Below are 27,828 nucleotides of genomic sequence, written 5' to 3'. Positions count from 1 at the left end.
TATTTTAAATTATTCAGCAATTATCACTAACTAATATCAGATGCTTTTTGATTTCTAAGCCTGTTTGGACGAACTCTTTTTTCTTTTTTCTTTTTCTTTTTTTTTTCTTCTTTTTTCTCTTGAGGGTTTTTTCAGGAAGGCATGATGCCATCTTCATTCACCAACCATAATTACTAATTAGGAAGACTTAACTAGTTATAAATACCTTGACTACCTACATAGGGACCGAGACCTAGGCTATGGTAGGTAGACTGTGGTAGACAACGCTTAGCTTCAATGTTCAATCTTATAAAATCATTATTAGATCAAAAATATTAGATCAAAATTAAAACAATGACATCCTTCATCGTGAACAATGGTGCTCCCAATAACTCCAACCCCCCCTACACCCCGAAGCAGGACCCTCCTGTCGGCACCGCTCTCAACCCCGCAGCAGCTCCGACACTATTCCAGCCGCTAAAGATCCGGGGTATGGAACTCCAGAACCGGTTCGCCGTCTCGCCAATGTGTCAGTATAGCGCCGATGATGGACATCTAACCGATTGGCACTTCGCTCATCTGGCCCAGTTCATCATCCGCGGCAATGCCCTAACCATCGTCGAGGCTTCCGCAGTGACCCCCAATGGCCGCATTAGCCCTGACGACGTTGGTCTCTGGAAAGATAGCCAGATCGCCGGCCTGAAGCGCATAGTTGACTTCGCCCATTCACAGGGCCAGAAGGTTGGTATCCAGCTCGCCCACGCCGGCCGTAAGGCTAGCAGTCTCGCCCCCTGGTTCAAACCCGCCGGTGTCGCCAATGCCGTTGCCACTCTCGAAAACAACGGCTGGCCCAACAACGTTTGGGCCCCCAGCGCCCTCAAATATGACCATGGTTTCGCAGAGCCCAAAGCCATGACAATCGAGGACATCCAAACGCTCGTACAGGCGTTCAAGGATGCTGCAAGAAGATCTGTCGCTGCCGGCATTGACTGCATCGAGATACATGGCGCTCACGGGTATCTGATCTCCGAGTTCCTGTCGCCGCGCACCAATCAGCGTACAGACCAGTACGGCGGCAGCTTCGAGAACCGCACGCGTGTGCTCTTCGAAGTCATCGCAGCCATCAGGAGCGTCATCCCCGAGACCATGCCCCTGCTTGTGCGTATCTCGGCCACGGAATGGATGGAGTGGGCTGGCGAGCCCAGCTGGGATCTCGAGCAGTCCATCCGCTTCGCCAAACTACTGCCTGCCGCCGGGGTTGATCTCTTAGACGTCAGCTCGGGCGGCAACAGCCAGACGCAGAAGATCGACGTGCACCCCTACTACCAGATCGACCTCGCGAGCAAGATCCGGGACGAGCTCAAGAAGGAGGGCCTGAGTTTGCTTATCGGCGCCGTGGGAATGATCACCAACGCCGAGATGGCCCGGTCGATCGTGCAAGAAGACAAGGCCGACCTAGTGCTAGTGGCGCGACAGCTAATGCGCGAGCCTGAATTTCCTCTGCGAGTGGCCCAGCAGCTAGGCGTCGAAGTGAAGTGGCCAGTTCAGTATAGCCGGGCGGAATGGCAGAAGGGTCAGAAGATTTAGGTAGATAGGGATCACATATATGAAGAGATACGAAAAATGATGAATGAACGACAAACACTATTCCTAGTGTAGAGGTAGACTAAATAGATAGAGCACAAAATAAGAGAGAGAAGGGTTGCCTATATATTGTTAACTACATAGGTAGCACATTACTTTCATGCACATTTTGAGATGTTCAATATTTGGGGTGACTTGGATGGGATGGTCTGAACAGAAAGAATAGTAATGAATCTAATGATAGGATCAACGGTACAAATGTTTATAAATGTTACCTACCTAACTAGTAGTTACATCAAGTCATATCTTTCAAGTGATTATACCATATATGTACATAATGATTATTATCTACATACTCTTAAAATCATCACCACATGGCAATTTCAATCTTCTCTCGAAGCAGTTCAAGTTGCTTCCCATCATTCACATAACCCCCTTTCTAAGCCCAGCCTCGCATATCGACCTTATTAATTCCAACACCAACTCTTTTCCCCGACTCACAGATTCTTCGTCTGCATGCAAGGGAACATGGAAGAATAGCACTCTCTTGGCTCTCTGCTGCTTATATAAATGCGCCAGGCTAGAGAAGTACATGAAGTCGCACAGGTAATGTCCAGCATCCTCAGATAACCGCAATCTGAGGGTATCCTTCACATCAGTGTGTTCGTTAGCAAACATGTTCTTGAAGAAGTTATCATCAGCTGTGACTCTTACCGGCGTGCGCTCAACCCATCGCTTGTAAATGTTTTCAATATCTAGATCTGTTAGGAGTTCCTCCGGGACATCGCTACAGAGCATCAAGTCAGCGATCGATACACATTACAGGCCTTGGTGCATGCGGTATTTACTGCCATATCCACTGATCCCCTTCCTGCTCCCGCCTCTGTTCGTCCCCAAGAAGCTGGCCGTCAACATCCTTTTTGTCATATCCGTCACGATGACCACGCCTTTCGATGGAATAGACCTGTTGCGGCCCAACCATGCCTATGTGAATGACGCAGTCGACCTTCTGTTCGGCACTATCCCACAGCTTGGGCACCAGATCCCGCACAACCTCGTAATTTACACGGACGGGGCCATGCTTTAATATACGGACTGCGGGTAAGGTTGATGCCCTTCCACGGTCGGGATCCTTGGTCCTCTCAGATGGCAGGTAATCCGGTAAGGATTCCGTGATCGCCCAAGCCGGGTTCACGGGATATTCGGCTTTGAATGGCTACAAGGTATTAGTCCGTAGATCCGGGACAGCAGCGATAGATGAAAGGGAGAAAAAGCTGGAGAGAATAATAGAAGAGAGAGAAAGACTCACGGCAAAGCCGGTGACCAAGACGGTCAGCTCGCGGTCCTTGGACGGGTCAAGTGAACCCATCGAGACTATTGCTGACCAAGACCTTTTGGCGGGCTAGTTTGAGAACGGGGTTGACAAAGTGCCTGACTATATACTACAGGAGGGGTAACAGTCTAAGTTAGCTATCTCATGATTTACATATACCTGAGTGGATAAATAATCTGACGTTATGCTCAAACTGTCAGCTTAAACGCTACCTAGTGCTGCATCGTGCCCCTTGTGAATGCTACGTTGAGATTTTGATATTGCAAGTCATCCCGATCTATTGATACTAGGTAATGATACCGTGGTGCTTGGATGCTGTGGTGCTTGGGTGCTGTGGTGCTTGGGTGCTGTGGTGCTTGGGTGCTGTGGTGCTGTGATGTTGTGGTGCCGTGATACGCGGGGCTATATTTTCTTATGTACATACTATGTATAATATATATGGTATCGAATAAGGTTGGATGATGATGAACTTCAATGAGATTTTTAAGGTGCCCGGTTATTTTTTTGGCTTTTACTATGTATGTAGTACCTACAATTAGTAATATATACAATACAATACATGCCCTAGGTACTGCATATAGGTACTAGGTAGTGTTTGGGTTCTGTACATTTAAAGTGTTGGAGCAAGTGCTATGCAACTTAGTACATACATACATACATACATACATACTATGTAAGTACCTAACCTTAGGCTATTCAATTCATTGCTATGGATGTTACGGTGTTACCTAACCTTCCCAATACACAAACATCTCATATACCGTACATATCACCGGAAGGAAAACCGAATATCTGAAAGTGATGACTCGCTCAACATGGTAAAGGGGATCAATACCTGAAAGTTATCTCATACATCCTCCAGGGAACACTAACTCGATTGGCCAGGCTGAATACGAAGTGAGTAGTGTCGGAAGCCATGTTGGCCAACTGCTAAGGACTATGGGAAACTGGAGTAGACCCAGGTAAGTTATGCTACACTACAGTGATCTGACATCCGAAGCACTGGGCCTCGCTAAGCAAACACACACACATACAACAGTGGCCAGGGTCTCTACATGGTTCGTTCTATCTTTGTAGCTTCTTCAACTGCAGTATGTTTCAACTCAGGCCAACCCCTCTTCTTGCCATTCCCTTTTCAAATATGCCGAGTTGGTTTCCAGACATTAGATGCTCAGCCCCTAACCCCTATCTACCCAACATAGGCACTCGTAGGCTTAGCCGCCGCCGCCGCCTCCGGTATAGTCACTGGCAGCGGGAGCCTGGGATTCCTCTTGGGGTCGTGCCTGGGCTTCGTGGGTGGTTCCGTGCATTACTATCGTATGTGTCTGGCGCAGGCGCTAGCTTCGCTGGATGAGCACCCTCGCCTCATGCGATTGCATCTGGCCTATAATTTCCCCTGGCTGGGTTACCAGCACCTACGGGGATATCAGCTACGCCCCGAGCATTGGATCACGAGCACCTTCGCCCGTCAAGGAAACCTTATCGCCGCCTGGCAGAGTGCGTCGACTGCCTTGGACGAAATACACGATCGCAAGACGAGCCTAATCCTTGACATTATCGTCAAAGAGGAGGCCGTCAAGGGGCTACCTGCCGACAAGGAGGAGTGACCTCGGAGTTGATATAATTGTGTAAATATGCTTTACTATTCTACCGAATGCTGACCTTGTTCACTTCATCGAGTGGTACAAATAGGGGCAATAGTCAGGCTTACCCTGGACTGCTGGACTTGGCGCGAATTCAACTCATTCGGCAGTCTAGGTCAATGATATAGCCCCCTAGTCGGTAGGAGCAACATGCTGAAACTATAGACAAGTGAATCGGCGCTCAGATGTAGACAGTTTATACATATCCGAGTATACTGTACCTACTTATACACTTGGTGGGCAATTCTACCAATACAACACCCAGCCAGGTATTTGTAGCATGTGACAGTCATAATACTCGAAGGGCATATCCTCCTCCCCAAAATACCTATTCATTATTCGTTAATCTTTAGTTCCCCAGCATCATCATAGCCAACTCGCCCTTCGTTAACCGCTCTGCGCAAGTCATCAGACAAGATCTCCTTCTCACCTGTTCTAGGATTCCATGCCCAACCTTCTTGCATCCAAAGCCATCTAAGGCAGGCCCGGAGCTCCTTGTCCTCGGGCAACACACGCATCCACTCCGGCTGAAACTCTCCTTCACGTCCCTTGCCTCGCCAGTCCTCCGCACGCTCGAGAAGGACGTCCCGGCAAAAGATCCGCCAGCTGTCAATAGCATACCGACCCTGTGTCATATGCCCGATTTCCCAATCTGACGATCTCACATCGTCGGGGTCCAAGATCCCTCTCGTACGGATGTCGGCACCATTGTCCTGATTATCATAGTTTTTAACGTTATACCGGATGTCGGCTTGTGGTGGCTTCTCCATCCACAAACGTGCGTACTTCTGAATGGCCGTAGCTCGGACGGCAGCGAGCCCCAGGTGCTTGATCATCGCCACTATGTCGCTCATATCCGCCTCCGCCAGGTCTTTGGGAGTTGGGTATCGATCCATGAGCGCACGGAACACAGGGATTGCATGCTGCCCCTTTACTCGTCTTAGAAAAGTTACCGCTATAAGTAGACGAAACGGCTCGGTTGCGAGCTCTTCTTGGATCAAGCCGAATTCCGGTGCATCCAGACGTGGAAAGGGGATACAAGAGACTGTTCCCCGAGGAGGACGTGGAATCTTCGTCTTGGGCGGGCTGGGCATAATCTGGTTGTCAAAGTAGGGAGATTTAGACTGACGCTTTAGTGTCTGAGTTGGTTTCTGCGACGCCAAAGACGAGCTACCTGGCTCCTGAGATACTGCTTTGTGTCGTTCCTGCTCGTCTGTTTTGACCGATGTCTCCAAGCCTGTCTCCGTTTCATGTGATATTTTAGTATGGCTGCCAGGGATTGCTGGTGGCGATTGCGAGTCTTCTAACCGTGGTGAATCGCCTGCCTCAGCATGTATGTACGCACGAGATGATGGGTCATCATGTGAGATGCATATACCACCCATAGATTCCTGGCCATCTATGAGCGGCATTCTTTTAAATCATCACCGGAGTGTTGTTGCTTGCAAGTTTTCTCGGCACTTTTCGCTCTTCTCTCCCTTTTCTTCGCCTTTCTCTTCTCCCGCCTCAATCGCCTTTTGTTAACTACCGACTGAACCGCTTGATTGTTGGTGTGCTCACTGTGAATAGTGGCCCAGAATGGAGATTCCAGGTGTTTACCACTCTTCTTAGAAGAGATTTCCTTGTCCAGCGTTTGGGGGCTTTCGTTTCTCTTGCGTTTCCTTTCGCTCGCCTCTCCCAGGCTCCTACTAGGCTGAGAAAGTTGCGATTCCTCAATAACCCCTTTACCCTTGTGGCCAATATCTGGCATCTCACTCTTTGTGTCATTGTCCAATGAGCTGGAGGTTGACTGTGGCTGGAGGATTTTGGTAAGGAATGTGAGGAGGTCTTGTCCGTCAAGCGGGTCATCAAACGATGCCTTCTCTCTCATCGCATTTGCACAGCAAAGCATCTGGTCCCATTGTTCGACACTACGCAATAAGCTGAGGCAGGTGAAATGCTTCATGTCATCTCTGGGTGCGCACCCATTTACAACTATAGTCCCTAGGTACCAGTGTTGAAAATGATCACCCGTGTCGAAGCCAAAGAGGTAGTCATCGGCTAAGTTGTCAGGACGTTTGTCCTCCTCTGCCCTAGTCAGATATTCCATCTTCATCCAGTCCATTGTCGCATATGAATCCAGACCAAGTATCTATGAGATGGTTATGAAATTGAAATGATCAACAATGCTAACAGATTGGTGTGGTGAGTGAACGTCAACATTGAAAGTCGTAAATAAATTAAAATTAAAATAGAAAAAAAAAAAAAAAAAAAAAAAAAAAAAAAAGAGGAAAAAAAAAAGAAGATCCATGTACACATGTACATATGTTATGTACTGACATAACTACTACATAGTAAGTATCTACATCGTATTCATCGCTATGACCACTTTTTTTTTTGTTAGGGGCCGTCATCCTACATGTACCTATTAATCCAGGTATGTACATATGTACAAATGTAGAGAGGTAGGTAGATTATACTTCACGTTAAGATACTTTAGATCTGGCATGCCTACCTAGTAGATATATTCCTAGGGAGGTATCAACTAGTGAAAATACATACCTATATGTAGGGCACTGGTATGGTAAGGTATGATGGAAAGATGGAAAGATGGAAAGATGGAAAGATGAAAAGGTGAAAAGGTGAGAAGAGGAAGAAGAGTCCGTCACAAGGATCCGTTGCGTCCTCGGACCTGTTACTTGGAGCGAACATGGGAGAACGTCTAAGATTTAGGAACTTGATATACACTCTAGAGTCGCGAATCAGGATGAATTTATCCTCCTTGCTGCCTCACGTCTTTTTCTGTTTCCCCTTGCCATGATAAAAGGACCGGTAGGTATGACTTAGTAATACATACAGCGGCAAACATCTTTACAAGCGGACCTTGTCGGTTGCGTTTGGCGGGTCGTAAACAATCTTCCTCGCCTTGACTGTTGCCCACTTGTATCGCTTGACCCAAACACTGAGAGCGAGTAAGACTGCGGTGACCGTCAAGACCTTCACACCCATTCGCTTTCGATCGTCCATCTCCGGTTCTGCTGCCCAGTTGAGGAATTCCGTCACGTCCTTGGCCATCTGTGACGTAGATGCCGGAGTCTCATCCTCGTACTCGACGAGACCATCATACAAAACACGGGCCATGGCAATCCCCGTGCCTGGGAAGTAAGGGTTAAAGTTTAGACCAGCGCCGACCTGAGCACCCGCTGGAGGCTCCTCGGGATATCCGGTTAACAAGCTGAAGATGTAATCGCAACCGCCGTGTCGGCCCTTGATAATTAAGCTTAGATCGGGGGGCAGAGCACCATTGTTGGCGGCTCGAGCGGCTTCGTCGTTCTTGTAAGGAGCGGGGATATAATCCGAAAGCTTGCCGGGTCGCTTCTCTATTTCACCCTCATCGTTGGGCTCGGTGTCATACTCATTCTCTTCTGCCAAGGCTTTGGCCTCATCCACCGTCATCAGAGTTCCCACGAGCGCTCGGTAAGGAACTCGACTAAGTGAATGGCATGCTGCGCAGACTTCACGGTAGACCTGGAAACCTCGACGAAGCCTAAAGACTAGTAAGAGACGACAGCCAGAGGAAAGAGGAGCCTTCGTACTTACGCTTGATGGTCGAAAGTCTTGGACCATTGTTGGTGAACCCAAGGGTACGCTGTTGGGTGTAGACTAAAGGAATGTATGAGTATCATAATTTTGGGGTATACGAGAAGAGGGCGTGGGTTACCCTTCTTCGGCAGGCGTCATGGCATGCGCAGTGGATCCATAGAGATGATAGTACCAGGCCACAGATCCGATAGCGACGGCTGTAGAAGCGGCGGCGGCGACATTTAGTTTCGTAGGGGATTCGATAGAGGCACCCGAGCCAGACGTCGAGATAGATCGCTGTAGATTAGAGTAGGATCGTAAGCATCTAAGTTATATAATTTGATGGAGTATTAAATATGAAATACATACCTTGGTAAAAGCAGTCGCGCCATTTCTGGCGCCGTTGAGAATGCGCGAAGAGCGCAGGCAAGATCTTGCCAACATGTAGGGCGAAGTTCTACCCGTTCGTGATGGGTTAGGACGGGTAGTTGGGGCTTGTCAATTGGGGGGTTTGGTGAGATTCGTAGTTGGGGGTGGGAAGAGGTCGAACCAGATTAGACGACAAGGTTGAAGGGAAAAAGTGCTCAGGCCGTGAAGCAATTGGAAATACCTGCTTCTTATTGGCCCGAGGTTACCATTACTGGGCTGTTATGTACCTACTATGTACATATTTTTCCAATAAAAAAAAATTGGAATAAAAAAAAACCATTCACGTGATCAGACTAGGTTAGGTACATACATACATAGGTAAGATACCGTTATCGGCCTTATCATACATATTTCATTAACTACATGCCATTAAAAAGAATCTGAACATTCAAAGACCTCAACTGCCTACTACCTACCTACATACATAGTAGGCATTTACCTACTTATGTACCTAAGTGTGTTGCTCAATGCGATATAATATATCAATGATGACTGCCACCATTTTTTCATACACACCATTTTTTGCTTTTCCTATTCACTCCTTTTGAAATATATATCATTTTACCCTTCCATTACAAATTGTAAGATCCCTTATTCCTTTTAACAGAACTGCCTTCTTTCCAGCTACCCCTTGTTTACTGAAGGCCATTGGTGTTGATCACTTTTCTCCGCTCCTTGACAGCGTTTGCAAGGTTGTCAAGAACCGAGACAGTATCTTCCCATCCAATACACGCATCTGTGATGCTGATACCGTGCTGCAATCCGTCCTTCCCTTCTTTGGGCACCTTCTGACTTCCTGAGAGAGCAAATGGTCAACAATCTTCGGCCAAGCTAAGAAACCTAGAAAAGGGAAAAGGGAAAGGGAAAAGAAACTTACCTTCATTGATGTTACTCTCAATCATGACGCCCATGATGCCCTTCTCCCCCTTAGAGATCTGCTCTGCCAAATCCGCAGCTACCTTGGGTTGGTTCTTGTGGTTCTTCAACGAGTTCCCGTGGCTGCAATCCACCATGAGCCGCTGCCGCAGCCCCGATTTTTCCAAGGCCGCTTTGGCTTCCCCAATGCTTTTTGCATCGTAGTTAGTGCCGCGCTTTCCGCCTCGGAGGATTACATAGCAGTCCTCATTGCCAACAGTGCCAACAATGGCCACCACACCAGGCTTGGTGACAGATAAAAAGTGATGAGGGTGTCTGACGGCGCCGATTGCGTCGATAGCAACGCCCAACGTTCCGTCAGTCCCGTTTTTGAAACCCACAGGGAACGATAGACCACTGGCCAACTCTCGATGCAACTGACTCTCAGTTGTTCTGGCGCCGACTGCTCCAGCTGAGAGGACATCAGCTAAGAACTGTGGTGAGATGGTATCTAGCATTTCGCTAGCAATCGGCATCCCCTTGTCAGTCAAGTCAACAAATAACTGTCTTGACATGCGCAAGCCCTTGTTAATCTTAAAGCTGTTGTCAATGTCCGGATCGTTGATCAGACCTTTCCAGCCCACTGTTGTTCTTGGCTTCTCAAGATAAGCGCGCATAACAATAAGCAGTTCATCCTTGTGCTTCTCTTTCTCCTTTAACAGCATGTCGCAGTATTCGAGGGCTGACTTGGGGTCGTGGATGGAGCATGGTCCGATGATGACCAGAAGTCTCTGCCTCTCGTCCCTATCATTGACTACAGCGACAACCTCGTCGCGACTCTCGAGCACCGTTTTCTTTGAACTAGTTGTTTGGGGGATCTCATGCTGTAGGAGATCCGGGGGTGTCAAAGGATTGTAACCGCGAACTGCTTCCGACGATCAATCAGTCTCAATGTTATTCGTAAAAATTTTTTTATTTTTTTATTTTTTTCACTCAAGGGTTGACACATACTTCTCCAGTCTTCACTGTCGGCTTTATTACCCACGTTCTTGTTCTCGATGTAGAAGCTCTTGCCAAGTCGTGAGTCAGCTACCCAAGCCGGCCAGTTAGAGGCCTTGAACTAGGCGCACTTACAGACATGATGGGCCAATATGGGCGATCTTAGTCGATTTGTGTACAAGATTTGTGTACAAATTGGCTAATTGGTATGCAATGCGATTCTTTTGTCTTGTGTTGCCTTGTGTAGGCCTTGTGTAGGTATGTATCTAAGAGAAGAAGAAGAAGGTCAAAGTATTAGCCCATGTAAAAGAGTCATCCGTCGTATGTAAGCGATTCAATGTTGTGTCGAATGAAATTTTATGTATTTTTAGTGAGATGCATGGATCCTAAGCATAAGGAAACACCAAGTCCGATGGCGGGGTCATAGTTCTGTACATACCTACTGAGTCCTACTCTACTATGTACTACTACAGTAGTACTACTAGTAACTACTAGTCTACTACCCTAGGTCAGGTATGTAGGGTACTTAATTATTAAGTTATATAGCGTGGTTATGTAGTACTAAACCTACCTAAGATTAGCACTTCAAATATTCAATGTTGAGTGTACATACATTGAAAGTAACAGAATACCTACATATGTGTACTAATACATGTATGCTTAAAGTATGTAGCAGGGAGGCTGACAAGTGAATATATCGCGAGATCAAGGTCGGGATCAAGGTCGGGATCAAGGTCAAGATCAAGTTAGAAAGGCAAGAAACATTGCACGTGTCTAAGAGGATCTCTTCTTAGTTATAAATGCAACATGAACTCAAAGAAGCTTTTGTTATGACTTACATATGTAGGTATATACTTTATGTACCTAATACTCAGCATGCTGGGACCCCAATATTCATTATTCCACATCCCTTTGAAATCTCGGCTATCCCGATATCATTGTCTACCTCTAGGACTGTCTTTCTTGCAACCGTGGTCTAACTATCAGGCTTTCAACACTTGCTTTATAGTACTTAAGTACCTAATTACCGATATTTTCCTACTATATACCTCGCAAACGACTTGTAGTATGTATTGACTTTTTATCATGTGATGTGAGGTGATGTGATGTGCACTTCTTCATTCCTTCTTGGCTCGGATCCCAGCGGGATCGACCATCGCCTCTTTCTGGAACTGCTCGATGCCGTTGACCTTTCCATATACCCACTTCAAGACCACCGTGCTTCCGGTCATTAAGAAGGCAGAGCCTGCGAAAAGGATAGCGCGCTGCCAAGTGTTCAAGATGTCCATGATAGGGTACGGGTACCTTCATAAAGAGATTGGGGGTTAGCAAGGTCTCTTTGAGAGCCTACAAAGAAGCTTACCAGCCATTATGGGAGAAGCAATATTCCACCCAAAACCAGTACAAAAACCCAAAGGATTCACTCAAAGCTAGTGCTGAGTAGCCATTGATAGTCCAAGGCGGGCTGAGAAAGAGCAGGTCTATTGCAAGAAACAATGCCGGCGCCGCGTGAAACCCGAGATCCGGAAGAAGGTCGAGCTGAAAGTCGGGGGGGAACACGAGACTCTTATCGATGGCACAAAGGCCCCAGTACAGAATGCTGATCAATATCGCCAACGGCGCAGAACATACAGACAGCACGTTCTTGAGACCGAATAGCTGGGAGGAGAGGGTAACATCAGCCAACAAGCCAACAGCATAAGTACATTGTGCAAGGGCCAGGCCAATGATAGTAAGGAATTGAAAGTTTCCTCCGAATGCAGCGGACATCGGAGTATCCCATGTTCTGAGGAAATTGAACGACGCCGTAAAGGATGCAACGCCGGCTAAGTGAAGTAACATGGATAGTTGTCTTGAAGGAGATGCAAGCCTCTGCAGCGGATGACGAGGAGCCATGCTTTTAGGTACTAGGCAGGTAGCCACGAAAGGGAATGACACAATACGGCACGATACGGTTGGTGGCTTTTTTTATAATTTTGGCTTGACAACTCAGTTTTACAATTGATGATACGCAAATCGAATAGCTTCAACTCGTATAACATAATAACATAGAGAAAAAAGATAGAGAGAGGGATAGAGGCAAGACTAATAAGAGGAGAACAAGAACAAGAAGAAAGCCGAAATCCGAAAATGTAGTGTAGCAGTTTCCCTTGAAAGTAACATTAGCATGTAAATACATGTGTACATACGTGGATTATGGATACAGATGCAACTCGAACATACTATACGCCGTACATAATAATGTTGAATGTTATGTAAGTGCCTACATAGTTAGTAGATACACAGCGGGAAGTTGGTGCCACCCCGAGCTCCCGGAACGATCACAGCAAACATTAGGGTTGAGTACTAACTACTACATATGTACTTGTACAATACCTACATGTAGTACTAGGTAGTACCTAATAGTAGCACCCTAGGTACAATGGTACATAATAGGTATTGTACTTCCAAGTTGTATGTACTTCGTACATAACAATAGATGCTTGCCAATGACGCTATGCATTGGAGGCACAAGTCCATGCGGGCTACCGAGACTTGCAATGTTCAACATGCACGATAACGGCAAGGGGGTAGTACAAGGGGGCGCTTTAAGGTTAGGTAGAGCTTAAAAGTCTCCAGCAGCCAGCTTGATCCAATTAAAATTAAGCACAACATCGAACATTCAAATTTGAATGATAGATGCCACTATATACATCGTTGCTGTGGTTTTAAGGCGCTTAGTCATTTCAATGCTAAACTATATCGATATTGAGGATTTTGATATCTTCCTCCGGCTTCTCCTTATAAGTTCGCACATTTTCGATCTTATGAATCACATCTAAACCCTGCACCGCCCTTCCAAATATCGTGTGCTTGTTATCTAGCCATGGAGTCTTCTCAGTCGTGATGAAGAATTGACTCCCGTTGGTGTTTGGACCTGCATTTGCCATGCTTACCGTGTACGGCTTGTCATGCTTGAGAGTACTGAACTCGTCCTCGAACTCTTTCCCCCAAATACTTTCACCACCCGTCCCATCACCTAGAGGATCACCTCCCTGGATCATGAATTTGCGTATTACTCTGTGAAATATTGTGTTGTTATAGTAGCCATGCTTAGAATGAGTGACAAAATTCTCAACAGCCTTCGGCGCAGCATCTGGGAAGAGCCGGATGTGGATATCCCCGTAGTTAGTGTGTAGAATTGCTGCTGTCCCGGTCTCACCCGTCTTTTTCTGCGCCGCCTTCCTAGGATTCAGCATAGTCGGCTTCTCATTCTGGATGTCTCTTTCAGATCTTGATATCTCTTCGTCGTTGGTGAACATGTAAAACCGAACTTTCCCCACAGCCGTTGCAAAAAGCATTGGATCTCTTGCCTCGGACTCCTGCAAAAGAGGGTTACTCGACGCTGCCATCGCCACAGTTGTCACGCCTTTCTTTTGGGGTTGCCCTTGATATAGAGCCAAATTGACTAGACGAAGATGTTCATCTTTCCCATACACCTTTACAACCTGGTTAGTAAAGGTGTTGAGTACCTTGATACCAAAGATAGAACCATATAGGATGAAGTGGCCTGATTCGTCAAAGATGACATTAACCTTGTTTCGAAGTGAACTGGATTCAATTTCTCGCTCTGCCGCAAGCCTTCTCCCTAAGTCAACGTCGTCTAACTTCTGCATGGCGGTTCCCGCCCGTTGCATCTCCTCAATCACCTGCAGTGATTCATCGTAGGTCCGATATAGTTTACCAGAGGTAAATTCGAAAATCCGAATCTTACGATCGGGCACGGAGAATGTGACAAACTGATGCCCTGAAGGCGACATCGTCAACGAGACAGGAGTCGATTTAGCCTTCTTAAATTCAAAAAGGTTTGTAGAGCTCTTGTACTGGAAAACATTCTCCGGCTTTTCGTAATTGGTACTCGGCGACCAGTACTCGAGCATACCGCCATCGTCCGCAGAGACCACGCAGTCATAAGAGTCGTTGAAAGCCATCATCGACACCACACTCCTATGCAGGCCCTTAATTGTGTGTATAGGTGTTTGAGTTTCGCCTCGCCCATCGTAAATGTAGATTAGGGGTTTCGAATCGTCCGAGACAGCTAGCAGTGGTAATGAAGCACCCATCTTGTGCACCCAGCAGACACATCGGGGCGCATATTCGAGAGAAAGCATAGCAAGGAGGTCAAAGGTTATGACATCGAAGATCTTGATAGTCTTATCAGCGCCAGCGGTCGCAAAACTTCGTCCGTCGTGGCTAACAGAAACGGATCGAACTTCGTCCTGGTGGGCCTTGAACTCTTTGACGAATTCGATTCCCTGGGCAACTTTCTTCCAAAACTTAACCACGCCATCTACGGAAGTCGATATGAGGAACTCGGATCGGGTGACATTGACGAATGAGACTTGCTCTTTGTGCATTAAGGATTTTGAATAGCGTGCTGACTTGGGGAGCGCTTCGATGTAGAGTTTTTCATGCGGCAGTACGCGTCGTTTCTTCTTGGGTGCTTCTGCCGTTGAGGGCAACTGAGGTCCAATATCATCTTCATCTGAAGAGCTATCCGGGCCTTACCAGTCGGCAGTCAGGAGTCAGCGGTTTGTTGCTAGGCGCACATTGAATTGTATGCAAAGGTTTACCTTGGCCATTATTTTCGGCGAAGTCTGAATGACTTCTCTTGTTATTGCTGGATTCTGTCATTCTTAGTGATGATGATGATGATGATAATTATGATGGCTGGTTATTAATTATTCTCTCGTAATGACCCGTAAGCTAAAAAATCATTAGCGAACCACGAATAAGGGTTGCGTCGATGGCGCCTGAAGGGGACGACGACATTCAAAAGAATATGTACCTAAATAGTAAGTAGGTAGGTATGTACTATTAGGTAGTTAACTAACCTAGTTGCATGTGGTAAACATTCAAAACAACATTGAATTGAGCTCAAATGATTTGGGTTATCGATAACATCAACTAGTTTACCTTACCTACATATGTAACGAGGATGTACATGAACCCAAGTGCCCCCCTGTTGATCACCTCAAACTCCCCCCATTTTGGGCCGACGACTATACCTCATTCGGACAGGCACTTGGGCTCAACTGCTTTTTTAGGCACTTGGGTTCAACTTTTTATCTCTTAAGGTTTATTTTTTCAAAAACGAAAAATTCATAATTAATTATTAATTAATTATAAACATAACTTTAAAAAATAATCTCATAATTATTATTAAGTTTAATATTTTATATATTTTAATTTTAAATTAATTAACTATTAATTAATTTTTAATCGATTATTAATCAATTCTTAATCAATTCTTATTTAATTATTAATTAATTAAAAATCAATTGCTATCGGAGGCTTATCCGCACCCTAGTACATAGCGCTGGTCCGGGCTCTCCAGCTAGCCTCTAACATACTATCCTTAATAACTTTTCTTTCAATGGATGCATCTTGATGCAACCGGTATCATTAGAACCGCCTCAATTAGCACTTCCAAATGATATATGTTTCAAAGAAATGCGACGGGTGGTTGCGAAGTTATTCGGGGTTGAATGAAGTAAGCACTTTTAACGCTAGCCGAGGGCCATCACGTGATCAAGGTACCGATTACAGATGTATTTTTTTTCAGGTGCTTCTTAATCTTTAAATTCAAATAACTTCAGATTCAGATATCGCATTAATCTGAAACATATATTGTTTGGAAGCTCTAATTGAGGCGATTCCAATGATATAGGATGCACTAAAGCGGCAGCTTGGGCTGATTGAAGGTTTGAAGCTTGGGCTTTTTGCAGCCCGTTTTCTTTGTACCTGGGTGCAAAGGCAAAACTCAAAAAAATAAGACTCGAAAGTTCAAATAATCAGGTGGGCCCCTGTAAAGCATGTGGCCAATTACAGCCCGCTAAATTCCGGATTTTCGTGTGACCGAGCCCCATTCTACGTGGGCTTTATAGCGGGACACTAGGCCTAAAATGGGGGGAGTTTGAGGTGATCTACAGGGGGGCACTTGGGTTCATCTACCTCCTGCATATGTAACTAATGTATTTCAGTAAGATCCCCGGCCCCCGCAGTTACTAGCTCTTATGCAGTTAGATCAGCTCATACTAGTGTACATATGTAATAGTCAACTTTGCAACTTGGAAAGATTTTTACGATGTAAGATACACCAAACGGAAAGCTTTATGGGCCGGTCCCCTATCGCATCACGCTTCCGGAACTTTAACAGATTGATGGTATGTACATACATACATACGTATTAATAACACGACCCCACGATTGTCAAAACCTCCATGATTGAAGATGACAAATGCGCGAGGAACGATATTAGATGTACATACATACATGACATATTATATGCGCACATACTAATATGTGTGGACATGGAGGCCCCTAACACTGAATAGAATTACTATTAGCGTAGTAATACCATTTGTTGGTATACCTGTTGTAGCTGGATTAATAGTGTATAGAAACATGAGTTGGTACTTATTGATGTATGTAGTATGTACATACATATATGATATGGAAGTATAATACACCTGTACACATGATCTCGTAGGTAGATATCGGAAGTTGAGCGGATATAACACTGCTAATGCCTACTATGTACTATGTAGTATGTAGAAAGCGGGGTACCTAGTAGCACGTGTGCTATCGTTACCTACCCTACACTAACCTAGGTACTACTATAAAGGCGTACAGTGTTCTGTAGAGCAGATTTCATACTGTATATCATTTCAAAGTTGGACTTGTGTTGGCTGTGATAGTCTACGTAACCATCCCGGTTTCCATGCAGAAGACGAAGAGGAATAGGGAAATGTTGGTCCAGTTCCAAGCATTGCATGGGATTCCGGCTCTCGCATTCCCGGGGTATTACAGAAAATGTTGCTTGTTTTTTTTTTCCCTTCTTTTCTTTTTTTTTTCTTTTTTTGGCTTACCATGTCGCCCATTGTCGCCTTTTGTCGTGACTCGTTCTGATCAAATCATCCCCCCCGTTATTCCACTGGCCTTGGCCTTATCTTTGGTTCCAAGGTTATTGACCTAGACCTAAGATAGATAGCCAGACAGCAGGCTACCTACCAAGTCCTACCTAGGTTAGGTACTAGGTAGTTATCTCAAATGCTAGTTTCTTGCTTTAAACTCCTCACTTTGCGTCTGAGAGGTACGACGTAAAAAGAGCTAAGACATAAGTTAGAGAGTTATATATATCAATCATAATCCCAGTCTTATCCTTATTTGATCTGGTCCTAATTCATCCTATACCATTCTATACCATCTCTCATCCCAACAGAATTCAACATAAACAACACATCAACAGCACAACACATTAACAACACAACACATCACAGCGCAGCACAGCGCAGCACAGCATACCATAGCACCGTTGCTCTCCCACATCCCACACCATATACTTAACGCCTATCACCTACATCACACACCATAAATCCAACAAATCCAACCTTGGCTCGTAATCTCGCAACCAACGCCTCGGGACCACAATTGTGTCCATTATCTCATCCTTCCGCGAGCCGTGTAACAATATATCCCGGGGAAAAAACTCCCCAGTTGCCTCTCAAGCTGAGAGTCCTGCATGCCAAATATGCGCCACAGTCGCCGTTGGAACGAGGGATATTGTGCTCGTGCAATTTCCCACACTTAGGTCATTCATTATCTCGCACTTCGTAGAGTCGCCGGCGTATAATGCCACGTCCGAAAAGACCCGGCGCACCAGAACCGAAACGGCGAAGTCGAAATGGATGCTGGTATGCCGGCAACCGGCCACTCCTCCCTCTTTCCCGTCTGACTCTCTCTCACTGACTAAATCCAGGCCGTGTAAAAACCGCAAGATCAAGTGCGGCGAGGAACATCCTCATTGCGTAAAGTATATCACCCCCTTGCCTCATCTTCTAGCTTTCATCTTTTTAGTCTCACCCGATAAAACAATTCTATGTCTCTTCATTTCTACGAGGCTCTACTGTAACTAATAACCCCATTATTAAAGCTGTCAGAGAACAGGTGAAGCATGTGACTATAGCATCCGTTTGAACTGGGAGGGTCGAAGAGGGAAACGACCAGAGCCCGGCCTAATTGACTTTGGCCAAGAAGTTATATCACCGCCCTTGCCCGCTAGAGGGTTTAAGCTGGTTCATCAGTATCCTTCCTCTGACGCTCCAGGAACACGGAGGCTTGAACCTCTGACCAAGCCAGCAAGCCAGCCAAGGGCTGAACACAACACAACACTTCCTCCACTTTCTCAGGCAGCAAACCCCTTAGAAAATTCATCTTCTACGAGTATCAACGAGACGGATACCTCCTTGCCCGCCAATAAACGTGCAAAACTAACGTCAGATCTCCAGTCGTTTGACTTTCAATCAGCACGTCCGAACGAGCGGAGGCATGATTCCGCTGCCAGCTCGACTCTAGATTCAAGCGTAGCATCATTCAGATTCACCTTTGGCTCTGGGCTGTCGGCTGGCTCTCCGCTGACCCCTGCTACATCGTCTACATACAGCGATGACGATCAGCGTCACGCGAGCCGTAGGCTCTCTGTGAATTCTCTTTTATCAGCTCCCCTGGGCCCGCAAGTTTTCAAAGACGAGAGCAATAGCTGTGGAAGGACTGGCCTGCCGCCGATAGATACTCAGCTGCGCATGTCAACAGAGGCAACCTACTATGGCATTGATCGAGGGTTTCCGGATCGTGACATGGGGAGAAACGATGACATGATAGCCATCAATGGTTCATCGCCGCTCTTACAGCGCGAATTTATAGACACCCCATTTGGAGAACCGAGCGAAGAGTTTGCCTGGAACGAATTTGGATTTGGAGTTGAAACTAATGAGTTCGATGATGAAGAAGGCGGGTACTATTCGAACCCCGTGTCAATATACATCCCTCGCAACCTCGAGCCCCTCCCGTCAAAGTAAGTACCGGGTATATTTGCTGAAGGGGAAGCACATATCGCCTCGCACGTGCTAATACCATAGTAGACTCACAGACAACCCTATGAATATACTTGTGAGTAACTCCGTTTCAAGATAGCCAGACCCGATCTAACTGATAGTAGTATTTTGTAAGTGCCCCACGACGTGAAGGTGAACATCAGCTTACGTCTTGGAATTCAGCATCACTTCCTAAACCACACTGCTCGAGGTAAGCTACATAACCTTCCAGACTGCCTAATTAGGCTCTGTTCACTACTAAGACACGGAAAAGTTCTCGTTCCTTATGACGACCCCCATGCCAATCCCTTTAGAACAATTCTTCCGCAAATGGCTGTCAAGAACGACAATCTTTTGGCGCTTCTGCTCGCATATTCAGGTAAGAATGTCAAATATGCTGGTGACTGTTCTTGTTCCACTTTCGCTCACGTCAGCCGGGCAGCTTCGCATAGGGCACGAGTCTTGAATCATCCGGAGCCAATGTTCAGGATTGCTTTTTGGGTGGACGATGTATTCCCTACCCTTCGGCAGGCACTAAGCGACCCTGACAAGAATTTTTCCAATGCGAACCTCGCGACGGCTATCATGTTAGCTTCGCTTGAGATAATATCTCCGAAGGTCTTCGCGTATGACATACCATGGCAGAAGCATCTGAGCCTGGCTAGAGAGCTTATCACTGCACGACCGGGTGGCCTCCGTGGACTACAATCCAATTTCCGTCATGACCCAGTTTGCTCTTTCTTGTGGAGCTGGGCCGCATATCTCGATGTGATAGGGAGCCTAAGCGGAGGACCCAAAGGCTCATCATCAGCCTGGATATTTGATTACGAATTAGATGATATTGTGGACGGATATGATGAGATAGATTGCATCATGGGATTCACCACGCGCTGCATCTATCTTCTAGCCAAGATTGCTGACCTTGCTAGGAAATGCGATGTCGAGCGCATCGGGGACGATTTGAATTTGCGACAGGATTGGGAGCCGAGCGAGGAAGTCTTTGAGCAGGCCTCAAAAATAGAAGCGGCAGTCACCGAGAGCATGGTTCAATCGCCTGTGCCATGTAAGCACATACATAAGAAAGGAGATGTCGCGAAATGGGATAGACGCGAGATGGAAGCCACAAACGAAGCCTTCCACTGGGCTGGGCTTGTCCACCTCTATCGCAGAATCATGGGAAAACCATCTGAGGATGGAAGCGTGCAAACGGCTGTACAAAAGATGATTGAATGCTTTAGTCGTATTCGATCAGGGGGGACAGCGGAATCATGCCTGCTGTTTCCCATGTTTACGGCGGGTTGCGATGCTAGAGATGAAGGGCAGAGGGCTCTTATTCTCAAAAGATTTATGACAGCGGAGAACCACGGGATGACCCAGGTGAGTTGAATGCAGCTATCTATCGACTTGTGAACAAGGTCGTCTAACGCCCCTTTACCTAGGTTCACAATGCACGCCGCCTGATGCAAAAAGTCTGGGAAACACAAAAGCCTTGGGAGACATTGGTAAGCACGGAATTTATTGGATAAACGTTTTATAGCAACTCATTGCAAGTTGCTGTGGGAGTTATGCCCCCTTATACATTATATAAGCTACCTTGGTAGGTAGGTAGGCAGGTAGGCAGGTAGGCGTCGATCAGGCTGTATACTGAGGGAAGTTCAGAATATCCACCAAGGCCTTGGATATCAAATACGTTATAAGACAGACGAATAGCGTGACGGGGTTTGAAGTTGTTATCGCTTTTGTCAACGATACGATATGATATGAATGAATAATTTAGGTTAGTAGATACCGAATATCAAAATATCAAAATATCAAAATAGCAAATGCTATTGATGCATCAATGACAATACTATATTCCTACTATAAATACCTCTTAGAGTCATACATTAGTAAAGTGAATACCCTACTATGCAGGTTAGCGGGGTAGGTATGCAGTTACATGTACATAACTATGTAAGGTTAGTTAATTGCGAAAAACGTACAGGGAGTTATTGCCCGTACCTCACTCACACTCCCTCCCTCCCTCACTCCCTCCCTTCCTCACTCCCTACCCAAGTAACTTCTCAATGTTAGTGGTAGGCGACAATCAGATCCACCCTAAGCTCACCATATAATGGTCAATCTAAAGTACATGAAAAATGGACATCGACGACATTTTGCGAGAAGTTGATCCTACCTTCGACTCGATTCCTGAGGAGACGCGCGATCTTCAGGCGTTAACGCGTGTTTGGATGGCAGAAAGATCGTCACCCGAACTACTTAGTTGGCCAGCCGATGGCCTATTTGAGCGAATCACAGATCGCATAAAAAAGCAAATCGAGAAACTCGAGGACATGACTGGCGACATGGATCCCAAGACCAACTTTGCCCTGATCGTTATACAGACTGAGCTTGAGCGGTACAAATACCTGGTCAGAAGTTGCTTAAGGGCTCGCATAGCTAAAGTATGACCCCGAGTACAGTATCTTGTCATGACTACCCCTCTTACATTGTGCTAATTACGGACCGGAAGATTGACAGGCACACGCTGTACTATCTGTCTAGTCCAGTCCTCCGGGCACGTCTCTCCTCCACCGAGCTAGCATATGCAACTCGACACCAGGCTCTCCTCCATAATCACTATCTATCCTCTTTCTTGTCATCCTTCCCGCCACCTTTACAGAATCTGAACGATACTGCTGGGAATACTAGTATGATTGACGCTCCGGATCTTGATACAGCAGTGTTCATCCGCTTGCTCAAGGACACGCCCGTCAAAGGCCGTGGAACTGATGCTGACGGTTATCGGCAATACGAGAATGGAGCTATCATTATTTTGCGATGGTCTGATGCTCAGAGTATTGTTGATTCCGGGCTGGCAGAAATAGTTTGATGATACTGCCTCCCTAAAACTCCAAAGAAGTCATCCCCAATGCACCGGCCACTGTTGCCAAAGCAAAGGTAAAGGATCTCCCTGAAACAGGCTGTGCCGGCCAGATCTGCTTATGGTCCCATGATAAGAGTTGTTAACACAGTCTTTAGATAGCTTTAGCCGCCATGCGAGGCATGTCTTCTACAAGACTTGAACAAAAGGTCATATCATGGTGAATGGCACTCTGCTCTTTATCCCATGGATACCTTCTATGTATGAGCTAGCCTCTAAGGAACGGTCTACCCTATGTAAACGCAAGACATTCAAATGAACTGATAATGGAGAATTGATTATATCCATGGATTATTAATCTCTACCGACTTCTATACATAGATGAGATATGGTGTTCTCAACTGCACATGTGTATATGCATACATGCATACATGCATGTGATGTCATAAAGGTCTACAATATCTACCTATCCAGTACTTGAAAGCACGCATTCCCCAGTAAAAGAATAATAACTAAAAGAATTAGGTTAGCAGAAAAAGAAAGGAGCCGCATTCTTTTTTTCTTTTCTTTTTTTTTTTCTTTTTTCATTCCTTTCTACAGTAACTGTTCAAATCTCCAACTACACACACACACACACACACATTACTAGTAGTACTTACTTTATATCATCTATGCAGATCCTGCATATCTCTTGCTGAGCCTCAAGCTGTTGCTATGCTACATCTAGTCATTTGAGTAATGACTGAGAATATAATTCATCTTATTCATCTTAAATTGCCCTCGTCTCCTCTATGAATTATTACGTTGCGCAATTTACATCTTGACCGGGCTGTATCAAATGCGCCGATTGGCCTGTTAACCATTTCATCCCAAATACATAGTTGTCCGAGTACAAAGTCGTATCGTGATGAGTGACCTTCAGAAAGCCTGGGCCAAGAATCGCCTAAGTGCTATATCTCCCGAGAGCTTCGACGAGCGGGAGGAAGATGAGACTAGTCACGCCGTCTCTGAACTTCCGGAGCATGTCGACGACGACTCGTCCTCAGCTTCGTCGGCTTCCTCCACGGGAACCGTCATACCTTCTCCAAGTCAGAACCTATTTGCCAGACCACAGGGGTAGACACTCTTTCTCAGCCTCTATTAAGTGCGCGCTCATTTCCGCGGCGGCTGATTTTGGTACACAGCGCGCCGAGAGGACGATCGCTGCAGCAGATCCCATGGACTACCTACTTCGAGAGGGAACTATTCCTCCACGATCCAGGTAGCCCTGCCAACCCAAGCATACATGCCTACCTAACATCCCCTGTCGGAAAGGGCCCGCTGTTTGTCATGCATCATGGTGCCGGCTCGTCCGGCCTTTCCTTTGCCGTGGTCGGAGATGAGATTCGAAAGCGCCTCCCATTTGCCGGCATCCTCTCCATCGATGCGCGGGGCCATGGTTCAACGAAGACGCCAGAGCCGGAAGCAAACAGCCTAAGTCTTGAGACCTTAGCTGCTGATCTCATCGCTGTCATCCTACGGACCCAGAAAGAGATGAAGTGGCCTGAGTTGCCTCCCATTATCTTGGTTGGGCACTCCTTAGGAGGCGCCGTCGTCACCGAGGTTGCAAGGACCGGGAACCTTGGTAATGCGCTGCTAGGCTATGCCGTCCTTGACGTAGTCGAGGGCTCCGCTATAGACGCCCTTCAGAGCATGCGTTCTTATCTTACAACACGACCCGCCGGTTTCGCCACCTTGGAAGCTGGAATCGACTGGCATATCAGATCGAGAACAATTCGCAACTCACTCTCCGCACGTACGAGCGTTCCAGCTCTGCTCACCCTAAGCAGCAATGCGAGCGACTCGAGGCCCTGGAAGTGGAAGACAGACCTCGGCGCAACCGAGCCATTCTGGGAAAACTGGTTTGCGGGTCTAAGCAAAAAGTTCCTGGGCGCTAGGGGCGGGAAGCTACTCCTCCTGGCCGGGACGGATAGATTGGACACGGAGCTGACCATTGGCCAGATGCAAGGTTCGTGCCAATTCCCTATATCCCATCTCTCTCGGTTAGTTTCTGTCATGCTAACTCAGATGCTGTTTTAGGGAAGTATGCCTTGCAAGTATTCCCAGAGGCGGGCCATTTCATACATGAGGATTTGCCTGAGAAGACAGCAGTTTCTCTCGTGGATTTCTATAAGCGGAATGATAGAAGTGCTCTCGTACTCCCACCCAAAGTATCCGACCTGATAAAACAAGGCAAGAAGGTTTAATTACCAGAACAATGAAGAACGAGCAATGGACAATTACTTATTTAGCTGTAGACTGAACAGTTAGCACATTCAACAAGTATTGCTAATATGGTTGTTATGTAGTCATATTGTCTACTTAGCCTACTTACCGTGGACTATCTCCAATGTCATAAAAGTCACATTTTTCTTCCCCCCTACATAGGTAGGTAGTTACCTGGCCTGGGCCATGGATTTTGGCGCACACATGTAAATGCTCTCATCTCCCTACCCCCAAGCCTATTTAAACAGTAATATAGAGAGTACCTTGAACGCCTTGAAATGCTATCTTCAACCAACCCTATTACGCAATATACACAACCATCCCCTAAACAGGTACTGTCATGACCTCATTTGGGTGTGCATCCGTTTTTGCGGTGGTTTGGGCCGTGACGCCACGTTCCGATAAACCCTTCTTAGCTTGCGATTTGTTGGGCCGTGATGCGGGCGTACAACCTCCCGCTGCGAGTGCGCTACTATTATCCTTCTTGCTTTTCTTCCCCAGGTTGTCCGGGTCGATGTCAAGACTGAAATCAACCTCCCGAGCCCGCTCCATTAAGTGGTTAAAACCGAGCATGCCACAGACCTGAGTGTAACTCTTGCAGCTACCGATGGTGCGAGAAGCCGACTGCTTGCCTGGGATGAGTTGGCAAAGTAGTATCTTGGTATTGCCAAATTTGTTTTCGACCTCCATCGCATAAGATATGTACCGCTCTACAACCTCATCCCACGGTAGAATACCTCCGTTGGCCTTAGCCTGAAAACAGCTTGGGTTTTTCTCTGCCTGCGTTGCGATCATGGCTCCATCGACTCCGTATTCCCGAACCAGCTCCAGGGCCTGGTCTCTTGTCTCAACATCACCATTCATAAGGCATGCTACGCCAGCTTCTCGGCACACATTGGCCACCATGCGTAGCTGATCGCGAATAGCTCGTTCTCGTGGTCGCATGGGAGTTGTTCGACAGTGGACGGTCAGCCCAGTGATCCCTGTCGCGACAAGTTTCCTGACGAGAGCTTCTGTCTCTTCCGCAGTCTCGAGGATTCTGATCTTGACACTAATTCCAATTTCGAATTCGGGGGTGATGTTCCTGACCAGAGCCTCTAGAATGGAGCAAAGCTTATCCGGCGTTCGGAGCAATGCAGCGCCCATACCGCCATGGGTACTGAAGAACTTGGGACACCCGGCGTTCACGTCTATGCCTGCAACGTCAGCAGCGACAAGCCTGGCTGCCTGTACTGCTAAGTCGGGATTTGAAGTGCCGATCTGAAAGATAAGCCTCCCTCTTTCTTTCTCGGGGTGGATGCGGTAGATGATGCTGTCTTTGATCTCGGTCGGGGGAGTTTTAGCTCCTTGAGAGGGCTTTCTTGTCCAGTCGATGGTCTTGGTATCGGGGTTGATTCGCCTCGTCGTCCCAATCATGGATCTATCCACAGTCTCAGGACCTATCATAATAATCAGTCACCGGCCTCTACTTCTAAGTGGGGGGAAATTAAACGGAAAGAAAAAAAAGAAAGCGTACCCCATACCAAGTCAGCGCCATAGTGAAGGGCCGTGAGACGCGAGGGTAGTTCCCCAGAACGAACCATGGGAGCGAGGACGATCTTGCCTCTGTAGTCGACACCATTACGAGGAATTGGTACCTTTTTCAGTTCGGATCCCATGATGCCTCTAATGAATCTTAACATGTCAAGTGCAATAGAGTGCAAACCAATGCCATCATTCGTCTCGAAAGGTCGGCGTTGGATACCACATAGGTGTATCAATAATCATACAAATGAAGAAGAAAAAAATCGGAAGTCTCAAGTATGTGTGTATGTACATATGCATGTGAATCTAATCTTATCTACCTACCTGATATATGCATATGGATCTGTGTACGGTGTACCTTATGTATGTATGTACCCTACGGTCAGGTACCCAGCTGCTAAGCTGCTGCTTGTATGGAGTAGTAGTATGCCAAAATTAGAGTATGTACGCAGATGTAAGTACATAGGTTTAGGTGCACTGGTTACCCGCCACTATGTAGCGGGCTGATTCTATTATTATTGTCTGAAATGGCAACGTGTGATCGGAATACGAGTGAATAGAAGCAGCGGTCATTGGAATTCGTATGTGTATGTAGTATGTACATCTACTATGTATACGTAACGATATGAACCAATCAAAGTTGAATGCTAAGAATAGATTAACCTTACTAAAATAGGTAGTTTACTAATACTAGGTTAGTATGTTATGTACCTAGGTATGTGCAAAATCAGACTTCCGCACCGGCCCGAAAAATTCTATATTGTATTAACTATGGGAACGTCCGAAGTACATACAGACAAGCAGGCCCTGGTACTAGTAGGGCATTTAAAGTATTTTGTCATTGCTCCTTTTTCTTTAAAGTCTGGTTGTCTTGGGCTGAGTTTGCAGAAAACTGTTAAGGAAAGGTGGAGGTCGACTGTGTTGTCACCAACAATGGTAATTTTAGCACTCTCCTTAGAAACCTCACGTCAGCAACGTTGAAGCTTCCGAAGTTCAAGGAATGATGTTGATCCGTCCCTGCAGCTCCGAGGTCGTCCACAGACGCATACGTCACCAAGCACCAGCTGAGAATTTGCAAGCATGTAGTATTAGTTACTTATGACAGCCATTCATGAAAAACCTGCTGCCTGTCTGGAAGTTGAAGGACCTTGAAGGGAAAATCAAAGATCAAACTTTTAGTCACTTGGTCCGGCGGGCTCCATTTAACTATCCACTCTTCATTTTTTTTTATTTTTTTTTAAAAAAAAAAAGAAAAAAGAAACCCAGAACACTCATAATTTACATAGTACGAAGTAGGTATGAATAAATTTACATATGCATCGGTTGATTATACCAATGTATTTGTCAAAATATATTAATGCTTATACATTATTGATGTTAAGTGTGCATCCTCAAAATTACAACAGTACATAGTAGGTAAGGCTGAGTTCTCGATAAACTCTCGATGGAATTAGGCTCCTGTCAGCTAAGACCTAATGGCATTTAATGTAACGAATAAGAATAAGAATACTTTTTAATTCAGGGGCCTGCGCGTAAGTCATTCAGATGTCCCATTTTTACCATACGTAACGTACATAGTTGAATAGGTACGTCTGCGTACAAAGCTTCCATACACATTCACATGCACTGTACCATATACATATGATAGTAGAAATTTTGACTATCACATAATATGTAGCAACAATGAATGGATTTCTTTAGGTAATAAGATATCGACAATACCTGACAAACCAAGGTATTTGACATAAACATGATAGACCAGCACTAAAAAGAGTCACTATTGTTAAACACTCACAAGAAGATGTAATAAATACCTGTTGAGGAAACTTAGCATGTATGACTAGTAGCCAAGCCAAAGTCACCCGTAAGGGCCGTAAC

At 46.1% G+C, this 27,828-nt stretch overlaps 12 protein-coding genes across 12 annotated transcripts; 5 read left to right on the top strand and 7 right to left on the bottom strand.

Annotated features, from left to right (window-relative positions):
* The first annotated feature begins 42 nt into the window (after positions 1-42).
* Positions 43-1,847, top strand: GGS25DRAFT_486097 (FMN-linked oxidoreductase). Its single transcript, XM_049260597.1, has 2 exons — positions 43-242; positions 305-1,847. The coding sequence occupies exon 2, from the start codon at positions 334-336 to the stop codon at positions 1,564-1,566; it is 1,233 nt and encodes a 410-aa protein (XP_049117731.1). The 5' UTR covers positions 43-242; positions 305-333; the 3' UTR covers positions 1,567-1,847.
* On the bottom strand, positions 1,848-3,269 carry GGS25DRAFT_486095 (peptidase). Its single transcript, XM_049260596.1, has 5 exons — positions 3,078-3,269; positions 2,873-3,005; positions 2,412-2,779; positions 2,278-2,350; positions 1,848-2,211 (listed from the first exon to the last, which is right to left on the bottom strand). The coding sequence occupies exons 2-5, from the start codon at positions 2,930-2,932 to the stop codon at positions 1,987-1,989; spliced, it is 726 nt and encodes a 241-aa protein (XP_049117730.1). The 5' UTR covers positions 2,933-3,005; positions 3,078-3,269; the 3' UTR covers positions 1,848-1,986.
* Positions 3,270-3,581: 312 nt separating this feature from the next.
* GGS25DRAFT_231761 (uncharacterized protein) lies at positions 3,582-4,689 on the top strand. Its single transcript, XM_049257028.1, has 4 exons — positions 3,582-3,714; positions 3,782-3,858; positions 3,936-3,987; positions 4,099-4,689. Exons 1-4 carry the CDS (start codon positions 3,610-3,612, stop codon positions 4,501-4,503), a joined length of 639 nt encoding a protein of 212 aa, XP_049117729.1. The 5' UTR covers positions 3,582-3,609; the 3' UTR covers positions 4,504-4,689.
* A 185-nt stretch (positions 4,690-4,874) lies between these two features.
* GGS25DRAFT_520562 (DNA glycosylase) lies at positions 4,875-6,643 on the bottom strand (the record flags this gene model as incomplete). The annotated part of the gene is made up of 2 exons (XM_049263898.1): positions 4,875-5,938; positions 6,100-6,643. The coding sequence occupies 2 exons, from the start codon at positions 6,641-6,643 to the stop codon at positions 4,875-4,877; spliced, it is 1,608 nt and encodes a 535-aa protein (XP_049117728.1).
* Positions 6,644-7,219: 576 nt separating this feature from the next.
* GGS25DRAFT_486077 (cytochrome c1) lies at positions 7,220-8,751 on the bottom strand. Its single transcript, XM_049260595.1, has 4 exons — positions 8,470-8,751; positions 8,240-8,397; positions 8,119-8,181; positions 7,220-8,065 (listed from the first exon to the last, which is right to left on the bottom strand). The coding sequence occupies exons 1-4, from the start codon at positions 8,542-8,544 to the stop codon at positions 7,390-7,392; spliced, it is 972 nt and encodes a 323-aa protein (XP_049117727.1). The 5' UTR covers positions 8,545-8,751; the 3' UTR covers positions 7,220-7,389.
* Positions 8,752-8,875: 124 nt separating this feature from the next.
* On the bottom strand, positions 8,876-10,902 carry GGS25DRAFT_231668 (3-deoxy-7-phosphoheptulonate synthase). The gene is made up of 5 exons (XM_049257027.1): positions 10,823-10,902; positions 10,519-10,649; positions 10,396-10,453; positions 9,407-10,309; positions 8,876-9,325 (listed from the first exon to the last, which is right to left on the bottom strand). The coding sequence occupies exons 2-5, from the start codon at positions 10,522-10,524 to the stop codon at positions 9,165-9,167; spliced, it is 1,128 nt and encodes a 375-aa protein (XP_049117726.1). The 5' UTR covers positions 10,525-10,649; positions 10,823-10,902; the 3' UTR covers positions 8,876-9,164.
* Positions 10,903-11,480: 578 nt separating this feature from the next.
* On the bottom strand, positions 11,481-12,603 carry GGS25DRAFT_231650 (FAR-17a/AIG1-like protein). The gene is made up of 2 exons (XM_049257026.1): positions 11,747-12,603; positions 11,481-11,688 (listed from the first exon to the last, which is right to left on the bottom strand). The coding sequence occupies exons 1-2, from the start codon at positions 12,277-12,279 to the stop codon at positions 11,502-11,504; spliced, it is 720 nt and encodes a 239-aa protein (XP_049117725.1). The 5' UTR covers positions 12,280-12,603; the 3' UTR covers positions 11,481-11,501.
* Positions 12,604-12,988: 385 nt separating this feature from the next.
* On the bottom strand, positions 12,989-15,258 carry GGS25DRAFT_486069 (uncharacterized protein). The gene is made up of 2 exons (XM_049260594.1): positions 14,997-15,258; positions 12,989-14,926 (listed from the first exon to the last, which is right to left on the bottom strand). The coding sequence occupies exons 1-2, from the start codon at positions 15,055-15,057 to the stop codon at positions 13,116-13,118; spliced, it is 1,872 nt and encodes a 623-aa protein (XP_049117724.1). The 5' UTR covers positions 15,058-15,258; the 3' UTR covers positions 12,989-13,115.
* A 2,471-nt stretch (positions 15,259-17,729) lies between these two features.
* Positions 17,730-21,148, top strand: GGS25DRAFT_231513 (uncharacterized protein). Its single transcript, XM_049257025.1, has 10 exons — positions 17,730-18,119; positions 18,185-18,238; positions 18,359-19,279; positions 19,347-19,374; positions 19,424-19,429; positions 19,482-19,509; positions 19,573-19,677; positions 19,741-20,675; positions 20,738-20,899; positions 20,958-21,148. Exons 1-9 carry the CDS (start codon positions 18,058-18,060, stop codon positions 20,822-20,824), a joined length of 2,226 nt encoding a protein of 741 aa, XP_049117723.1. The 5' UTR covers positions 17,730-18,057; the 3' UTR covers positions 20,825-20,899; positions 20,958-21,148.
* A 78-nt stretch (positions 21,149-21,226) lies between these two features.
* Positions 21,227-22,823, top strand: GGS25DRAFT_231442 (GINS complex, Sld5 component). Its single transcript, XM_049257024.1, has 3 exons — positions 21,227-21,742; positions 21,811-22,238; positions 22,320-22,823. The coding sequence occupies exons 1-2, from the start codon at positions 21,437-21,439 to the stop codon at positions 22,168-22,170; spliced, it is 666 nt and encodes a 221-aa protein (XP_049117722.1). The 5' UTR covers positions 21,227-21,436; the 3' UTR covers positions 22,171-22,238; positions 22,320-22,823.
* Positions 22,824-23,068: 245 nt separating this feature from the next.
* On the top strand, positions 23,069-24,407 carry GGS25DRAFT_513921 (protein phosphatase methylesterase; the record flags this gene model as incomplete). Its single annotated transcript, XM_049262934.1, has 3 exons — positions 23,069-23,277; positions 23,346-24,169; positions 24,241-24,407. 3 exons carry the CDS (start codon positions 23,069-23,071, stop codon positions 24,405-24,407), a joined length of 1,200 nt encoding a protein of 399 aa, XP_049117721.1.
* Positions 24,408-24,536: 129 nt separating this feature from the next.
* GGS25DRAFT_231430 (dihydrouridine synthase) lies at positions 24,537-26,471 on the bottom strand. The gene is made up of 2 exons (XM_049257023.1): positions 25,943-26,471; positions 24,537-25,865 (listed from the first exon to the last, which is right to left on the bottom strand). The coding sequence occupies exons 1-2, from the start codon at positions 26,106-26,108 to the stop codon at positions 24,751-24,753; spliced, it is 1,281 nt and encodes a 426-aa protein (XP_049117720.1). The 5' UTR covers positions 26,109-26,471; the 3' UTR covers positions 24,537-24,750.
* Between the last annotated feature and the right edge of the window lie 1,357 nt (positions 26,472-27,828).

The sequence above is a fragment of the Hypoxylon fragiforme genome (genome assembly GCF_022984875.1).
Source record: "Hypoxylon fragiforme strain CBS 206.31 chromosome Unknown GGS25scaffold_4, whole genome shotgun sequence".
Taxonomy (NCBI): Eukaryota; Fungi; Ascomycota; class Sordariomycetes; order Xylariales; family Hypoxylaceae; genus Hypoxylon; species Hypoxylon fragiforme.
This window is presented reverse-complemented; position numbering and strand designations above follow the sequence as displayed.

What these genes read in the sequence shown, in the direction of transcription:
- GGS25DRAFT_486097 (XM_049260597.1), top strand. Translation starts at nt 334, where the DNA reads ATGACATCCTTCATCGTGAACAATGGTGCTCCCAATAACTCCAACCCC.
- GGS25DRAFT_486095 (XM_049260596.1), bottom strand. Translation starts at nt 2,932, where the DNA reads ATGGGTTCACTTGACCCGTCCAAGGACCGCGAGCTGACCGTCTTGGTC. An exon ending in TCTTGGTCACCGGCTTTGCC is followed by an intron (nt 2,780 to 2,872) that starts GTGAGTCTTTCT and finishes AATACCTTGTAG; the next exon opens with CCATTCAAAGCCGAATATCC. An exon ending in GGGGATCAGTGGATATGGCA is followed by an intron (nt 2,351 to 2,411) that starts GTAAATACCGCA and finishes GATGCTCTGTAG; the next exon opens with CGATGTCCCGGAGGAACTCC.
- GGS25DRAFT_231761 (XM_049257028.1), top strand. Translation starts at nt 3,610, where the DNA reads ATGTTACGGTGTTACCTAACCTTCCCAATACACAAACATCTCATATAC. An exon ending in GGAAACTGGAGTAGACCCAG is followed by an intron (nt 3,859 to 3,935) that starts GTAAGTTATGCT and finishes CACATACAACAG; the next exon opens with TGGCCAGGGTCTCTACATGG. An exon ending in TTGTAGCTTCTTCAACTGCA is followed by an intron (nt 3,988 to 4,098) that starts GTATGTTTCAAC and finishes TACCCAACATAG; the next exon opens with GCACTCGTAGGCTTAGCCGC.
- GGS25DRAFT_486077 (XM_049260595.1), bottom strand. Translation starts at nt 8,544, where the DNA reads ATGTTGGCAAGATCTTGCCTGCGCTCTTCGCGCATTCTCAACGGCGCC. An exon ending in GCGCGACTGCTTTTACCAAG is followed by an intron (nt 8,398 to 8,469) that starts GTATGTATTTCA and finishes TCTAATCTACAG; the next exon opens with CGATCTATCTCGACGTCTGG. An exon ending in ATGACGCCTGCCGAAGAAGG is followed by an intron (nt 8,182 to 8,239) that starts GTAACCCACGCC and finishes ACATTCCTTTAG; the next exon opens with TCTACACCCAACAGCGTACC.
- GGS25DRAFT_231668 (XM_049257027.1), bottom strand. An exon ending in CGACAGTGAAGACTGGAGAA is followed by an intron (nt 10,310 to 10,395) that starts GTATGTGTCAAC and finishes CGTCGGAAGCAG; the next exon opens with TTCGCGGTTACAATCCTTTG. An exon ending in TGAGAGTAACATCAATGAAG is followed by an intron (nt 9,326 to 9,406) that starts GTAAGTTTCTTT and finishes TTGCTCTCTCAG; the next exon opens with GAAGTCAGAAGGTGCCCAAA.
- GGS25DRAFT_231650 (XM_049257026.1), bottom strand. Translation starts at nt 12,279, where the DNA reads ATGGCTCCTCGTCATCCGCTGCAGAGGCTTGCATCTCCTTCAAGACAA. An exon ending in TGCTTCTCCCATAATGGCTG is followed by an intron (nt 11,689 to 11,746) that starts GTAAGCTTCTTT and finishes CTCTTTATGAAG; the next exon opens with GTACCCGTACCCTATCATGG.
- GGS25DRAFT_486069 (XM_049260594.1), bottom strand. Translation starts at nt 15,057, where the DNA reads ATGACAGAATCCAGCAATAACAAGAGAAGTCATTCAGACTTCGCCGAA. An exon ending in CGCCGAAAATAATGGCCAAG is followed by an intron (nt 14,927 to 14,996) that starts GTAAACCTTTGC and finishes CCGACTGGTAAG; the next exon opens with GCCCGGATAGCTCTTCAGAT.
- GGS25DRAFT_231513 (XM_049257025.1), top strand. Translation starts at nt 18,058, where the DNA reads ATGCCACGTCCGAAAAGACCCGGCGCACCAGAACCGAAACGGCGAAGT. An exon ending in CGAAGTCGAAATGGATGCTG is followed by an intron (nt 18,120 to 18,184) that starts GTATGCCGGCAA and finishes GACTAAATCCAG; the next exon opens with GCCGTGTAAAAACCGCAAGA. An exon ending in CCTAAACCACACTGCTCGAG is followed by an intron (nt 19,510 to 19,572) that starts GTAAGCTACATA and finishes GACACGGAAAAG; the next exon opens with TTCTCGTTCCTTATGACGAC.
- GGS25DRAFT_231442 (XM_049257024.1), top strand. Translation starts at nt 21,437, where the DNA reads ATGGACATCGACGACATTTTGCGAGAAGTTGATCCTACCTTCGACTCG. An exon ending in TAAGGGCTCGCATAGCTAAA is followed by an intron (nt 21,743 to 21,810) that starts GTATGACCCCGA and finishes ACGGACCGGAAG; the next exon opens with ATTGACAGGCACACGCTGTA.
- GGS25DRAFT_231430 (XM_049257023.1), bottom strand. Translation starts at nt 26,108, where the DNA reads ATGTTAAGATTCATTAGAGGCATCATGGGATCCGAACTGAAAAAGGTA. An exon ending in TGGCGCTGACTTGGTATGGG is followed by an intron (nt 25,866 to 25,942) that starts GTACGCTTTCTT and finishes TTATTATGATAG; the next exon opens with GTCCTGAGACTGTGGATAGA.